This window comes from Lineus longissimus, chromosome 13, assembly GCF_910592395.1.
Source record: "Lineus longissimus chromosome 13, tnLinLong1.2, whole genome shotgun sequence".
Classification (NCBI taxonomy): Eukaryota; Metazoa; Nemertea; class Pilidiophora; order Heteronemertea; family Lineidae; genus Lineus; species Lineus longissimus.
The window spans coordinates 10,220,557-10,236,981 of NC_088320.1; the positions used below are offsets into that span (position 1 = coordinate 10,220,557).

The 16,425-nt window shown below is 42.0% G+C and overlaps 1 protein-coding gene and 1 long non-coding RNA gene across 2 annotated transcripts; one reads left to right on the forward strand and one right to left on the reverse strand.

The window, feature by feature from the left end:
• Positions 1 to 1,565: 1,565 nt before the first annotated feature.
• Positions 1,566 to 10,201, reverse strand: LOC135497571 (uncharacterized). Its single transcript, XR_010448936.1, has 3 exons — positions 9,961 to 10,201; positions 2,150 to 2,267; positions 1,566 to 1,647 (listed from the first exon to the last, which is right to left on the reverse strand). It is a non-coding gene; the product is annotated as an uncharacterized LOC135497571 (long non-coding RNA).
• Positions 10,202 to 12,397: 2,196 nt separating this feature from the next.
• On the forward strand, positions 12,398 to 13,492 carry LOC135498402 (uncharacterized). The gene has a single exon (XM_064788659.1). The coding sequence runs from the start codon at positions 12,398 to 12,400 to the stop codon at positions 13,490 to 13,492; it is 1,095 nt and encodes a 364-aa protein (XP_064644729.1).
• Positions 13,493 to 16,425: the final 2,933 nt, after the last annotated feature.

Consider the following 16,425-nt stretch of genomic DNA (forward strand, 5'->3'; position numbering starts at 1 on the left):
GGTGACTGCACTGGTTGTCGACAGAACGAATTCTCACTGTGCTCAGGCACAACTGGTTCTTGGTGGCACAAATCAACACGATGGTCATCTTACGGTGAGATTCCCAAGTTTAAAATGACAGTGATTGACAAGAACTTGGTACATCTCGTTTTGGAGGTATGCCTTAGTAAAGGAGCGTTGCAACAGCTGAGTCTTGGCGTGACAACCCAGGGGGTCGAGTCCAAGAATCGAGGTCTGTCGGCCAGCGATCCTAAGATTGTGACCAGGAGCAGGAACTCAACCCCTCGTATCCATTCAGCAGCCCACAGAATGAACCATAACATAGCCGAGAGCGGGCGACGGAAACTAAAGTGGTTCAACATCGAAGTCGATACTTGTTGCCGCCCAATGAAAGCACTGGACAGAATTACAATGAACAGGCAGTACACAGTCAGGTACCAACGGAGTGCTAGACACCAGAAGTTAGCTGGTGTTTTGAAAAACATCAGGGCAACAGATTACTTCACCAAAAAGAAAAACAAAACCAGGGGTGGTGACTACAAGAAACATGTGATGATAACAATGCCGGACTTGCGAAGGAAGGCTGTCAAGAAGGCTGTTGCACGACGAGACAGACCGCCTGTACCAGAGTGGAAATGTCTCGACCCAAACAGCAGTAACTATGACCACTCCTACTTTCGGCGATCCTTCAAGATCCAACCAGCCACCAAGACATCCAAGAGGTTGCCATCGCGGTAAGAAAACTTTCAAATGTCAATTCAATATAATGATATTTTCTTTCAACTTCAACATATAGCTTACCAGGAAAAATGCATTTAGGGCGGTTGCCATGGCCTGCACAGACTTTCTTGGCATTGCACCTTTTTCTACTTTGATTGACCCTTCCTCTTTCTATTGTCAAGTGCTCGACTTTCACGCACAGAGGATTATGACAAAGATGACTTATATGATAACCTGCGCCAGTTTTGAATTTCAATTCATCATGGTCACACAAAAACATTGCCCGGTGTGCCGTCATTGTGACCGGCTTATCTAAAAAACTTACTTTAACAAACCCGTATGTTACCCCCCTCTTTTTTTGTTTAGCCCCCTCCCAATTCAAACAAAAACCATTACTTTTATTCTTTGCTAATATTCTTGCTCGTAATTCAGATACTTTTCTCTTTAATTCACCTGCTGAAATAAAAAAATTAGTGAAAGCTTGGTACCCTGCCACCCAGCGTGCTCTGTGCCCGACACCTCCCAAAATGAAAATAACATGCAAAACAATCAACACTTTCATTACTATTCACAATTGATGATTGTTATGAAACATATCTAGCCCAAAAAAGTAGAAAAATTTGAAATTATTTGAAATTTTTTGAAAATTTCAATTTTTGGCATTTTCACTTAAAAGCCCTGTAGGCCAGGGGGGGTTAAATTTGAGAATTTTCTTTTTTTCCACATTTTCCAATTTCAATGATATGTCCACACATTCTCAACACATTTCAGCCAATTCAAACGGTTTTTGTGGATTTCAGAGCTCATTTACTATTTTTGACCTGTAACCCAAAACACTCTAAATAGAGACAAGACCACAATTGATTTTCCAAGCCATTTCCAGTTATTTAAAATGCCTGCCATTAAAGAATGCGTGGAGCTGTGAAACTGAAATTCGGATATGATATACGGGTTAGTCTTGCGAGTAACTGGTGCGATGGAAATTGGTGATTGACCACGGAAATTTTTTTTAAAATTGACAAGTTTGACACAAGTGGACATTTTTACCCATTTCGGCCATTTTCACTCCAAATTTGAACCACCCCCCTATGGCCAGGTTGTCAAAATTCAAAATTATTTTTTTTACCAAACAATTTATTTATATCTGTAGACTTGCCACAGCAAATATTTTTTCAATACCTCTCCAAATATGTACTTGAGAGTAAAAAACATGCACTCGTCTAATAGATAGGCCTGGACCCTCCAACCTATGAATATTCATTAGTGGTCTTGTCTCAATGAAGAGGGATAATCTTGAGATATCAATGAAATATGCCTTTTCCCAAGCATTTGAGATGTCTTGACCAACATAACCAAGTTTCATCAAAAATGAACTTGATTTGAGCGAGCTATTAACGTTTTAAAATTTTGTCCGATACGGACAACCTACCTTATATTTCGTCTTCAAATTGTTTACAGACTGTCTTCAAGTTAAGCTCATTAACTCGTAGAATTCTTAATCGAATGGTACCGAATCTTCGACAAATCACCAGTGGTCTACAGTCAATCTGAAATAGGAATTTGAAACAATTTTAATTCATGAGAAATATTCAAAAATTTCAATTTGTTGGAAAAAAGTTGTCTTTTTAAAGGATGTTCCAAGGTTGTGACAGTGGTATCATGCTGAAAATGTCAAAATTTCAAATCGAACAATATTAACTTTGTCTGAAATTTGAAAAACAACAAATATATGATGCATTATAAGCATGGAAAGCTTGTTAGTAAGGTGTGAAATGAGAAAAAGATTAACCCATATGTTATCTCCCTGTCTGTCACATCCAAGTCTGACACTTCCACAACAGCAACCATTGTCATCGCTATTGTCCTATCAACATCGACCCTTTTGTAATCTCTTGTCCTTTCTTGTGTATTTTCAGTCTGTTGAAGGAAGCATCCCGAAATAGACATCTCCTAGGAGTACGATTTTAAGCGAAGAAAGACAAGTATACGAAAAGACAAGACAAGATGAGGACAAAGGCGAGGAGATTGATAGGAAAACGGGGTTCTCCGAGGCGTGCTAGGGCATCGAATGCAGCAATGAGAACAATGTTCAAGAGCGGACACGTGCGGAGTGGAGGTGTCGAGGTGGTGAGCGACGACGAACGAGAAGTAGGCCTACAACCCACATGGAGACGACTCACGCCCCAGGAGTACGGACAGGTCACAACGATGGGACACGACGGCAAAAGACACATACCGGATATTAATAACCGTACTGCCAAGAATGTCAACTTACTATGGCTGAACATGAAAGAAGACACTGATGATGAGATGGAGATACCAGATGAGACCATGGAGCATGATCACGAGAGTTTCGTTGTTCAGACAACCAAACTGATGGATGTGCTCAACGACGTTAACAGGGCCCATAGCGAATATCACGTGAACTGTCAGCCGATATTCAAATATGGAGAGGTACGTAAGCAGGGGGTGTGTTGTTCAGTCACTGTGGTGTGTAAAAACTGTGGTTTTTATTTGAAATTGTATAAACTTTTTGAGGACATAGACACTGGCAAGCGCGGACGAAAAGCCGCTCTTCCAAATGTTGCATTACAGATTGCGTTGCAGGACACAATGATTGGCAACGAGAGTATGAGTTACATACTGAGCATGATGGGAATCCCGCCCCCCTGTAGGAGTATCATGCAAAAGCAGGCAAATAAGGTTGGTGATGAAACAGTTAAAATGAATGTGGCCGATATGGCAGACATACGCGAGAACTTGAAAAGGATACTGCGCCTAAGAAATCAGGACGACACAGGAATCAATGTCCAAGCTGATGGACGCTATAATAGTTTACACCTCACTTCGAGGAACAAGATGGGCCGTTGTGCGAGCACAATGACTGGATTATGTGTTGAAAATGTGACAGATGAACACAAAATCATTGACATTGAGGTTAAAACAAAACTCTGCTGGATAGGGGCTGCAATGCGGGCGAAAGGTTTTGAAGTTAAATGTGGTGCCACTGGCACAAACGTTGACGAACGACACTCGAAGTGCACGGCTAACTTTCCTGAAGCAGATGCATTCAGAGAATATGATCTTGGGGTTGCATTTGCCGAGACTTTTGAGAAACAGGGCCTACATGTAGAACATTTGACTACAGATGGTGATTCCAGTTCATTCAAAGGGTTAACTGATGCAACAAAAAAGCTCTTCGGCGGCTTGTTCACGGTGAAGCATCAACTTGACTCTATACATTTGCATCAAGCCCAGACGCGTGCAGGACATAGAGCTGAATTCAGTAAAGGTATGTTCCCGGGACGTACAGCTGAGGAGAGAACACTGTTAAAAACAACGTTTCTGAATGATCTTAGGGTAAGGTCATCCAAGATTTTGCAATCTCTATTCAAGCGCTGCAACGGTGATCTTGACAGGATCATGGGATACCTGTATGACACTGTTGCCTGTGTTGTGAACTGCTATGGTGGTGACTGCACTGGTTGTCGACAGAACGAATTCTCACTGTGCTCAGGCACAACTGGTTCTTGGTGGCACAAATCAACACGATGGTCATCTTACGGTGAGATTCCCAAGTTTAAAATGACAGTGATTGACAAGAACTTGGTACATCTCGTTTTGGAGGTATGCCTTAGTAAAGGAGCGTTGCAACAGCTGAGTCTTGGCGTGACAACCCAGGGGGTCGAGTCCAAGAATCGAGGTCTGTCGGCCAGCGATCCTAAGATTGTGACCAGGAGCAGGAACTCAACCCCTCGTATCCATTCAGCAGCCCACAGAATGAACCATAACATAGCCGAGAGCGGGCGACGGAAACTAAAGTGGTTCAACATCGAAGTCGATACTTGTTGCCGCCCAATGAAAGCACTGGACAGAATTGCAATGAACAGGCAGTACACAGTCAGGTACCAACGGAGTGCTAGACACCAGAAGTTAGCTGGTGTTTTGAATGAAATGGCCAGGGCCATTGTGCTCACCTCATGTGGAGGAAAGATGGATAAAGAGCATGGTATTGTGTCATGTAGTGTTAGGTTTGATGTAGGTCCAAGCAATTACAATTTCCCCAAAATGGCCAATTTACAGTACATTCGACCTCTGTGACCTTGAAAAGTAGGTCAAATCAAAGAAGACCCGGGTGACACATTGAACAGTTGTTAGAATTAGATGTACCTATGATATAAAATTGGTGCCAATCGGGCAAGTCATTACTAGGAATAATGGCATTTTGAAGAATTTAGGATTTGGCCCCCTCCCAGGAGGCCAAACGGCAAATCAGATCGCACCAAACTTCGGTACCTGAGATCACCTGACCAAGGGGTACATGTGTACTTAATTTGTGATCAATAGTCATTGCAGTTAAGAAACGTGCCATAGTTACGGCCTGACAGCGAATTTACGCCATTTGACCTCTGTGACCTTGACAAGAAGGTCAAAGTAAAAACCTGTGTGACATATACTGTATGGTGGTTAGATGTACCCATTATATCAAATTGGTGTCAATCGGGCAAGAAGTTAAGGAATAATCACATTTTTAAGGTTTTTGGATTTTGCCCCCTGGTGGTCAAGTGGTGAATCATATTGGACCAAACTTCGGTCCCTGAAATCAACTGACTAAGGGGTAAATGTGTATCAAATTTGGTATCAATAGTCATTGCAGTTTAGAAACGTGCCATCGTTACATCCTAACGGCCAATTTACACCATTTGACCTCTGTGACCTTGAAAAGGAGGTCAAATCAAAAACCCGGAGGATATATGATGCACCTTTGCTAATAGTACCTACCAAATTTTTTTCAAAATTTTCCGACTACTATTAAGGGAGATATTGCATATTTTCACTTTTAACGTTTGGCCCCCTGGTGGCCAAACCATGAAACGAATCGGACCGAAACTTGGTCTCCAAGGTGTCATTACATAAGGGTACATGTGTACCAAGTTTCAACTCAATAGCTCTAACAGTTACGAAACGTGCCCTGCTAACGGACGACGGACGACGACGACGACGACGACGACGACGACGACGACGACGACGGACGACGGACGCCACGGTATGGGATAAGCTCACCTCTGCTAAGAGGTGAGCTAAAAACATCAGGGCAACAGATTACTTCACCAAAAAGAATGAAACGGCCAGGGGCCATTGTGCTCACCGTAAGTATTTTTAGTAGACAGTTACAGAAAGTGCTACAGTATGTAGGCCTCTCATAATTTATACATGCATCTGTGACCAGTTCAGAGCCGGCCCTGGCCAAGTGGTGAATCCGAGACTTGTGGTTCCAAGCTTGTAGAGTCTAGGTGAAAATGATAGTGAAGAAACGTGCCACTCCATGACAATGGTGAATATATTTTTAACTTTGACCTCAGTGACCCTGACAGGTAGGTCAAATAACAAACCAGGGTGATATGTGATGTAGACACATCCACCTGACCATAACAATTTCATCACTCGTTACACTACAGCAATCGGCAAAAAACGATTTCCAAGATGGCCGCCTAATTAAATCTATGGCACCAAATAAATCAAAAAATGAAGAAAATGTAAGATAGAACTCAGAAAAGAAAAAAGGAAAAGATGAAAAATAAAAATATTTTTGGCTGTCCTTGACCGGGGTTTGAACTCACGACCTTTGGATTGCCACAATACGAGGAAAAACACACAAAACATGCAATTTCGGCCATATTTGAATTCCGATCTGGCTGAAACTTGGCATACAAATAGTGGCTTCTTAGATGCATCATTACACAAAATTAAAACTCTTTACATTGAACAACGACAAAACGTACCAAGAACGGTAAAGTTTTCAACTTTGACCTCTGTGAACTTGAAAGGTGGGTCAAATCAAAAACCCGTAAGATATGTGATGTATCCTTGCTGGGAGTACCTACCATGAAACTTTTATCAAAAACAAATCAGTAATAAGCGAGAAATCACACTTTTTGAGTTTTGAGTTTGGGCCCCCTGGTGGCCAAGTCAATAATCAGACCGAACCAAAATTCAGTGTAAAAGGTCAACTGACCTAGGGGGTCATTTGTTTAAAGTTTCAAGTTCATAACTGTTGCGGTTGAGAAACGTGCCATAGTTACACTCAAACGGCAAATTTACACCATTTGACCTCTGCGACCTTAAAAAGTAGGTCAAATCCGAAAAATCGTGCAACATCTGAGGTAATCTTGCTAGGGGCCCCTGCCATAAAAATTTCATCAAAAACAATTTGCTAATAAGCAGGCTATTGCACTTCTTACTTTTTCTGTTTTGGCCCCCTGGTGGCAGAGTCAAGAATCAGATCAGGCTGAAATTCAGCACCAGAGGTTATCTGATATAGGGGGTTATATGTACAACGTTTCAAGCTCATAGCTTTGGTGGTTGAGAAACGTGCCATAGTTACACTCAAACGGCCAATTCACGCCATTTGACCTCTGCGACCTTGAAAAGTAGATCAAATTAAAAACCCGTTCGATATATGATGTATCCTTGCTATGAGTACCTACCACAAAAGTTTTATCGAAAACAAGTCACTAATAAGCGAGATATCACACTTTTTAGATATCCACATTTGGCCCCCTGGTGGCCAAGTAGAGAATCAGATCGGACAGAAATTTAGTGTCACGGGTCATCTGACCTAGGGGGTCATGTGTACAAAGTTTTAAGTTCATAGGCCTAGCGGTTAAAAAACGTGCCACTGTTTTTGAACTAGGATACGACGGACGACGACGACGACGACGACGACGACGACGACGACGACGACGACGACGACGACGACGGACGACGGACACTGCGGTATCGTATAGACTCCCCTACGGTGAGCCAAAAACAAAACCAGGGGTGGTGACTACAAGAAACATGTGATGATAACAATGCCGGACTTGCGAAGGAAGGCTGTCAAGAAGGCTGTTGCACGACGAGACAGACCGCCTGTACCAGAGTGGAAATGTCTCGACCCAAACAGCAGAAACTATGACCACTCCTACTTTCGGCGATCCTTCAAGATCCATCCAGCCACCAAGACATCCAAGAGGTTGCCATCGCGGTAAGAAAACTTTCAAATGTCAATTCAATATAATGATATTTTCTTTCAACTTCAACATATAGCTTACCAGGAAAAATGCATTTAGGGCGGTTGCCATGGCCTGCACAGACTTTCTTGGCATTGCACCTTTTTCTACTTTGATTGACCCTTCCTCTTTCTATTGTCAAGTGCTCGACTTTCACGCACAGAGGATTATGACAAAGATGACTTATATGATAACCTGCGCCAGTTTTGAATTTCAATTCATCATGGTCACACAAAAACATTGCCCGGTGTGCCGTCATTGTGACCGGCTTATCTAAAAAACTTACTTTAACAAACCCGTATGTTACCCCCCTCTTTTTTTGTTTAGCCCCCTCCCAATTCAAACAAAAACCATTACTTTTATTCTTTGCTAATATTCTTGCTCGTAATTCAGATACTTTTCTCTTTAATTCACCTGCTGAAATAAAAAAATTAGTGAAAGCTTGGTACCCTGCCACCCAGCGTGCTCTGTGCCCGACACCTCCCAAAATGAAAATAACATGCAAAACAATCAACACTTTCATTACTATTCACAATTGATGATTGTTATGAAACATATCTAGCCCAAAAAAGTAGAAAAATTTGAAATTATTTGAAATTTTTTGAAAATTTCAATTTTTGGCATTTTCACTTAAAAGCCCTGTAGGCCAGGGGGGGTTAAATTTGAGAATTTTCTTTTTTTCCACATTTTCCAATTTCAATGATATGTCCACACATTCTCAACACATTTCAGCCAATTCAAACGGTTTTTGTGGATTTCAGAGCTCATTTACTATTTTTGACCTGTAACCCAAAACCCTCTAAATAGAGACAAGACCACAATTGATTTTCCAAGCCATTTCCAGTTATTTAAAATGCCTGCCATTAAAGAATGCGTGGAGCTGTGAAACTGAAATTCGGATATGATATACGGGTTAGTCTTGCGAGTAACTGGTGCGATGGAAATTGGTGATTGACCACGGAAATTTTTTTTAAAATTGACAAGTTTGACACAAGTGGACATTTTTACCCATTTCGGCCATTTTCACTCCAAATTTGAACCACCCCCCCTATGGCCAGGTTGTCAAAATTCAAAATTATTTTTTTTACCAAACAATTTATTTATATCTGTAGACTTGCCACAGCAAATATTTTTTCAATACCTCTCCAAATATGTACTTGAGAGTAAAAAACATGCACTCGTCTAATAGATAGGCCTGGACCCTCCAACCTATGAATATTCATTAGTGGTCTTGTCTCATCGAGTTTGTTTACAATATGCAGCGCCATCTTGGAAAAGCCGTGACGTCACCGCGGTATCCTCCTTGAGCATTAATGCAACCAACTGCTACCCACTGTAAGTCAGCTGAGCTGACCATGAGCCTCTTGTTGGTTTACGGCTTACTAGTGTGCTATTCTTATAAAAGTAACTCTTTGAGGTGTACATGTATTGCATCTTGCGAAATGGGGCACTGCTATGGAATCTGTTGCATGAAATGTAGGAGAAAACCAGTTCGTAGTGTCATGACACGGGGGAAACAAGTGTTGCAGCAAAAAAATCAGCTATTGGTTTTACAAAATCCATTCGGTTCTCAAAACAAAGAAAATCATTGTACAGGAGGAAGCCTGTTACACTATTTTGCGATCCTAATCTCGAGGTGTTTATTTTCAGCTTACGTCAGGAATATATTTCCCCAGTTAACTGATGCAGAATTCAACACCTTTGGAAATGAATGCATCAAGAACCAAAGGAAGCCGGGGAAGGAGGAGTAGTGACATGAGTGATGCCTGACCCCCATTCTCCTAGCGATCCTAAAGTCCGCTCATTTCACCGCCGACATCAAAGGAGGTGGATCGGCATGGGATATTGTTGCCGCTCTGGCCTTTTAGGCTGAACTGATTATACTAATTACACTACAAAACTTTTCATATTATATTTTGTTGTTGTCTTGAACTCTGTTGGGTACTATTAGACAAAAATGTTCGTTTTATAGCAGTTGGATTGGAATGCCATGATATCAAATACATGTAGCTTTTTTGTCGGTCACCAACATTCTGGTCGCCAATGGTAGCAATCATCTTTGACATCAGCTGGATTCTGCTCTCTGTTTTCCACATGAATTATATTGTACACTTCAATGTAGGATAGTGTCTTGAAAGAAGTGCTAATATAGGCCTACGCCAATAGATAAAGTAGAATTTTTGCTTACTTTTGTCTCTTCCGTTCCGTCAGGTGCCAGTGTGTAGGTCCATTGTTCACCAGGGGAGCTCTGCACTTTTGATAAGTTTAGCTAAATGGGTAATTTACCAGGATTTTTTCCGACTTCGATGTGTGTTTCAACAGTATGCACTTGAAAAATTTGAGTCAAGCGGCATGAGATTTTAGCCAATCAGGTTTGAGCTCAGTTTTAGCGACAATGGCGAGTGCAATTATGTTTACTGTATAGCCTAGCCTGGTACCACTGGCCACCGTCAGACGACGCTGTTGTGTTTGACCTATTTTGACTTTTGTATTGACGGGACGGACGGAGCGTCGTCTGACGGTGGCCAGTGGTACCAGGCTATACTGTAGCCTAAATACAGGAAAAGACAATGACACGTCGTATTTCAACGCATGTGCAATCGATCGTAAACAAAGACATTATTTCAATTCAGCACAGGCCTTGTTTTGCAAGGTCACAGTCTAAAACTTCTATTTCATCGATTTTCAATGCAGATTCGTAGCCGAAATGCATCAAATGCATCAAATGAGTAACATAGAAACTAGATTACGCGTGGGAAGCCTCAATTGAGGCGGATACGCGAAAAAGAGTAGAAAATGCGACTAGCAGACGACGCATTCAAATATGGCGTCGATGTATTGTGTGTACAAGAAACGCACATAAAAGGCACGGGGGCAGAGGAAATAACAACAATATAGTGCATGGATCTATAGCGACGGTAAAACAAAATACGAACTGTTCTATACCGGCCCAGAGGACAATAAACATCATGGTGTTGGACTAGTTATATCGAAAAACATTAAACCACAATTTCAACGAATCAATGATAGAATTTGCATGATGACAGCCAAAATGCCGAAACGAGATCTTGTCGTCGTAACAGCATATGCACATACATTACCGAATAGTGAGGAACATCCCGAAATTCGTGATAATTTCTATGACGATTTAGAAAGCATAATCAATAAACAGGCGAGGAGATCCCTCCTAATCATAGCAGGCGACTTTAAACGCAAAAACGGGCTCAGCATGGAGAGAATTTCCAGAGAACATGGGGAAATTCGGAAAAGGGACAGTGAACAGCAATGGTCAATTCCTACTAGAGATGGCAAAAAGAAATGAACTCATCCTAACAAACACACTATATCAACATAAGATGGCTCACCGAACCACTTGGGAAAGCCCCGGTCAAAGAAAAGACAAACTAACCGGCCAAATGAAACCGTGCAGAAACCAAATAGACTATGTAATGACCAGAATCCAACATAGAATGATCATAACCGACTCTCGATCATACAGCGGCATTAATGTAGCGACGGACCATCGTCTACTACTAACAAAGATACGTTTAGACTGGTACAAAATGAAACCAAGCAAACATCAGCAAGGTCAACTCAACATCACGAAACTCGCCATAGATAAAGAAATGCAAGATGCATACTCCCGAAAGGTTGAGGAAAAGCTCCAAACTGAAGAAAATATGACCCCACAAGAACAATGGGATACCATCGTGAACGCATGTTTAGAAGCCGGGAAAGAGACAATAAGCAAAGAAAGAAACAAGAAACAAAGTGAAAACAAACTTATCAAAGAACTGTCAGCAAAACAAAAGAAACTCAGAGATGATCGAAATGCAACAACAGATCATGATAGACGGCGGGAACTACAAACAGAAAGATACGCAACTCTCAAACAAATCCACCAACTACTAGCAGAGGAGGAGAAACAGAAGATTGAAGTCAATTAGATGAATTAGACAGATACAAAGATGATTCCACTAAGATGTATCAAGTTATAAGGTCACTAAAATCGATCGAACCCCAGAAGAAAATACTGGTACAGGGAGAAAACGGTTTAGCCACAAACGAAAAAGAACAAGCCGACATCATCACCAAATTCTTCAACCAAACCTTTTGTGTAGATTGGGAGCTCGAAATACCAACAACACCCCCACAAGAAATGACGACAATGGACGATACCTTTCACGACAAAAGAAGTAGACAACGCCATAAGAAGTCTAAAGAATGGGAAGAGTCCTGGATGTGACAACATCAAAGCCGAACTATTAAAGTACGGGCCAAAAAAACTAAATACAAGCATAGCCAAGATACTTAACGACATAGCGAAAACAGGAACATTCCCAAGTGAAATAAAAAGAGGCATACTCATCCCCCTTCCGAAACCAGGAAAACCTCAAGGACCACCAGCTAACCTACGACCTATCATCCTCCTCTCAATGATCAGAAAAATACTTGCCATCTGCATGATCCGAAGAACCGCCGAGAAAATCAACACACACATTCCACGGAGTCAAGCTGCTTACAGATCCGGTAGAAGCACCACTGAACATGTCTTCGCATTCAAAATATTGGCAGAAAAAGCCGTAACATCAGCAGACTACACCATATACACACTCATGCTAGACATGAGTAAGGCTTTTGATACCGTGAAGAGAGAGACCCTATACCAAGATCTCCGTGAGATACTCCAACCAGACGAACTCCACATGATGACGATTCTATTGAAGGATGTCACACTGAATGTAAAAGTCGGACGCGAAGTAGGAGCAGAAATAAAGACTAACATAGGTGTCCCACAAGGAGACTGCGCCAGTCCAATCGCCTTCACGCTATACCTTGCTAAAGCCCTAAAACCAGAACGGACAGATATCCCACTAGAACACAACTACGCACAAACAGTAAAGACAGCCGAAGAACTCCAACCAGACCATCTCAAAGATCACACTTATGCCACACCCACAGACACATATATGGAAATAGACGAGCAATATGCCGATGATATCAACTGGATCACCACAGCCCAACACAAAAGAACAGAAAAAGAGAAGATCGTCCCGAAACAACTCAAGAAAAGAAATCTAAACGTAAACGAAACAAAGACTGAGAAGCATACCATCACAAGAAACGGAAATGATGAATGGAAACGATGCAAACTGCTCGGGAGCCTACTAGACACAGAAAAAGACATAAAACGAAGAAAAGGTTTGACCATCAGCACCTTCAACAAACTCAAGAACATCCTACAATCCTCCAAAATCGATCTCAAAACCAAACTCCGAGTATTCAACACCTACCTCCGAAGCATATTCCTCTACAACTCAGAACTATGGACCCCAACCGCCAAACTTGAACAAGAAATTGATGCCTTCCAACGTACCCTACTAAGAAAATTACTGGGAATTAGATGGCCACAAAGGATTTCAAACGAAGACCTCAATAAGAAGACACAACTAGAACCATGGTCCCAAGACACCAAAAGAAGGAGACTGAGCTGGTTCGGCCACTTGCTTCGATTGAGTGAAGACACCCCAGCCAGGAAAGCCTTAGCCGAATCAATGCGAACAATCAAGAAACCACGTGGGCGACCAAAGCTCACGTGGCTAAAACTCATATACCAAGGTCTGAAACTCCAACCAAACCATGACATTCAACATTTGAGTATTCTGGCTGCGGATCGGCAGCATTGGAACGGTGTGAAAGAGGGCGCCATGTCCAAATAGGACGAAAGCGTAACGACGACGACGACGACATGCGCAATACATCGACTCGCATCGTTGATGATCTGGCGCCTCGAGTTTCAAGATCGGTACGGAAAGATGTAGAGCATCTTTCTGTACGCTCAGAATGAGGTTGCTAAAACACATATATATAAGTTAAAACTAACAATAGGTAAAAAACATCCTGAGCAAGTTTGCAAAATACTCGGGCAACGAGGTGTTTGATAGTTTATGCAAGTTTCTCGAATTCGAATCTATTTTTGTCTGTCATGTGACCTCGGCAAATTCCCGGCCAATCTTGACACTAGAGGCGCTGATTTCGTTGCTTACAAATTTCGGCACTGTGCGAGTTTGGCCCAAGCCGGCCGCGGTGGAATTGAAAATGTCCTCGTCCATGTCTATCATGTGTACGAGTTTGATTTGAAGAGGCATTTATCTGCATCATTGGAACAAAAAAGTGGCAGTGAATTCACTCAGACATAAACAAAATGGTAAGCATATGATATATACAACATTCCGGAAATTTCGCAGAAGGTGCTGTTCATATTTAACCTGGCTATTTCCATGACCATGAATGGCATGATTCTGGGCTGTTATTTATTAAAGCTGAACTATCTCCATTTAAGGTGCCTGCGCCATGTTTATAAAAAGGCAGCCGTGCCACCGCGCGACTACCTTTGTAAATAGCAACTACCATCCGCCATGTTTTAACCCTTTAGCTCCTGGGGGTCTACAAATTTTTTTCCAGCATCTCCCTGAAGATTTCCAGGTAGCCTATTCCTATAGCATGTATAGTGTATAGGTGTACACCTTTCCAGAAATGGGGCGCTGAGTGTCCGAAGTAATGATATCATAAGGGGAAACTAGGCCTTATGGTGGAGGGACAAAGGAGATAGTCATTGTTGACCAACACACTTGAATGCCTTTAATGACGGACTAGGGGGAAAGAGTTAGTTCCAATGCAAGCCACCAATTTCGGGAAGCATTTATAAGCCCCCCTTTAGGAGGGGCTCTTAAGATACACGTGTGTGTGGGAGTATATACTGATTTGATGAGAAATAAAGAGAGTAACAATTGTATATCCTACAAACAATTGTTTTTGGTATTTTTCTGAATTAACTCCGTTGAGTTTACCGATTTCTCCGCGATCTTCCGGTGGTGGTTGCTATCCCATTGGTTGAAATTAATTTAAATTAATTTAAATCTTCATGGGAATTCGCTACATCATATGCCTAAGAAATTGGCCAATTATATTAATATTTTTATTAGAGAAATATCCGTCCTAAATAATGACAGAAAAGGGTGGTTTATTTCAATTTTGTGTCGACATGATCGAGGTCACGTGACATAAAAACAAAACAATCGCACACACCCGTCCAAAAAAGGCACTTTAAGAAAAACAAATACGTTTTTCCAGCTTAAAACCACACTGACGACTAAGTTATATTGGTCTTCTGCCCAAATCTGAAGTATCAAAATGAATCACAAACTAGAACTAGCTCTATTTAGCAAAAGTTGCGTGAAAAATTCGGGTGAGCGACATTCTGCACCCTAGCGGCCAATAATTAAACTACTTTCAGCCGTCTGCTCCGGTCTCGTTAGGAAGTTTTTCCCAAATGTACGCGATGATGACGTGCCCCATTAACAGGACGTAACATCTATTTTAAAATGCGTTTCCAAAGTGAATGCATGAGGACAACCTATTTGTGTCGTATATCACTGGAAACGCCCGATTCTCGTGAATAAGGACAATCACAATGACGTATTACATTACCAAAACAAAAATGTGTCGGAAGGAACTATATGGATGGTCCCATCGCACCCCCCCCTCCAGCAGTATGACACAGAAGGGCTAGTTGACTGTCCACCGGGGGGGTTTGGGGGGAGCTTCCCCCCAACGCACTGGTAAAAACCTATGTCGATGGAGGGGGGTTTGGGGGGTGTCCCCCCATTGTAACAGCTGTAGTTGTTAGAGCTTGCACTTAACATATGCTCGTAGGGGGGTTCGGGGGAGCTCCCCCGACCTAAAGGGGGGCTCACTAAGTCCTTGACTTTACATATTAGACTGTCTTTGGGCAAAAGAGATCTAGGCCTATATGCAAAAAATTACAAGTGATCGGGAGCTCTGAAGCGAGGTATATGGTTAGAGAGTGTGTGTATACCGGCAATGAAAAAAAGTTGACCCGGAGCCAGAAAACCACCTCACCCAGGTGAAATTTTTGCACGCGAGGATTCGTATACGCCTATGCACAGCAATTTACCTGGGGAGAGATTTTCTTTTTCCAAAACAATGCAGGGGGACTGATGATTTTTACGCGGAGTAGCCACTGTTCGGTTGGAGATTTCGTCAACGGATCCAGTAGTTACGAAACGTGCCCTGCTAACGGACAACGACGGACGTCCCGCCAATGCAAAAGCTCACCTCTAAGCTAAAAACCATTGTGTACAATCCGCATTAATCTTGAGAGCTACTTGTTTTAGTACAAATACAACATCTTATCCTACAATATGATATAACGTCAAATGACAATTACACAGAATCTGTACAGGTAAGGAGAGGGAAATGTGTAGTACGATGAGCTTTGTATGTCAAAGCAGGCCAGTGGACCATTTTGCTCCTAGACATGGCATCATCCTAACTATATACCCCCCCCCCCCCACCACCACCACCACCACCACCACCACCACCAGAGTCTTCTCGCTCACCAGCCCTATTAACGAAGAGCTCCCTATCAAGGCCTGAGCCTTCCCCATATTATTTATTTTGAAGCTAACAATCATACCTACAATATGATATCATTAATTTTTCATTTTAACCCCCTGGTATCGAAAGCATTAACACTCTCAGCAATTTAGTGAAAATAGATAGAAAGGCCCTGTAGTAAACAATAGAATCATAAAAAGTTCCTACCTAATCAAAAAAATCTTTAAAGAAA

Excerpts from the sequence above, each read along its gene's own strand:
- LOC135498402 (XM_064788659.1), top strand. The coding sequence starts at position 12,398 with ATGAGTAAGGCTTTTGATACCGTGAAGAGAGAGACCCTATACCAAGAT.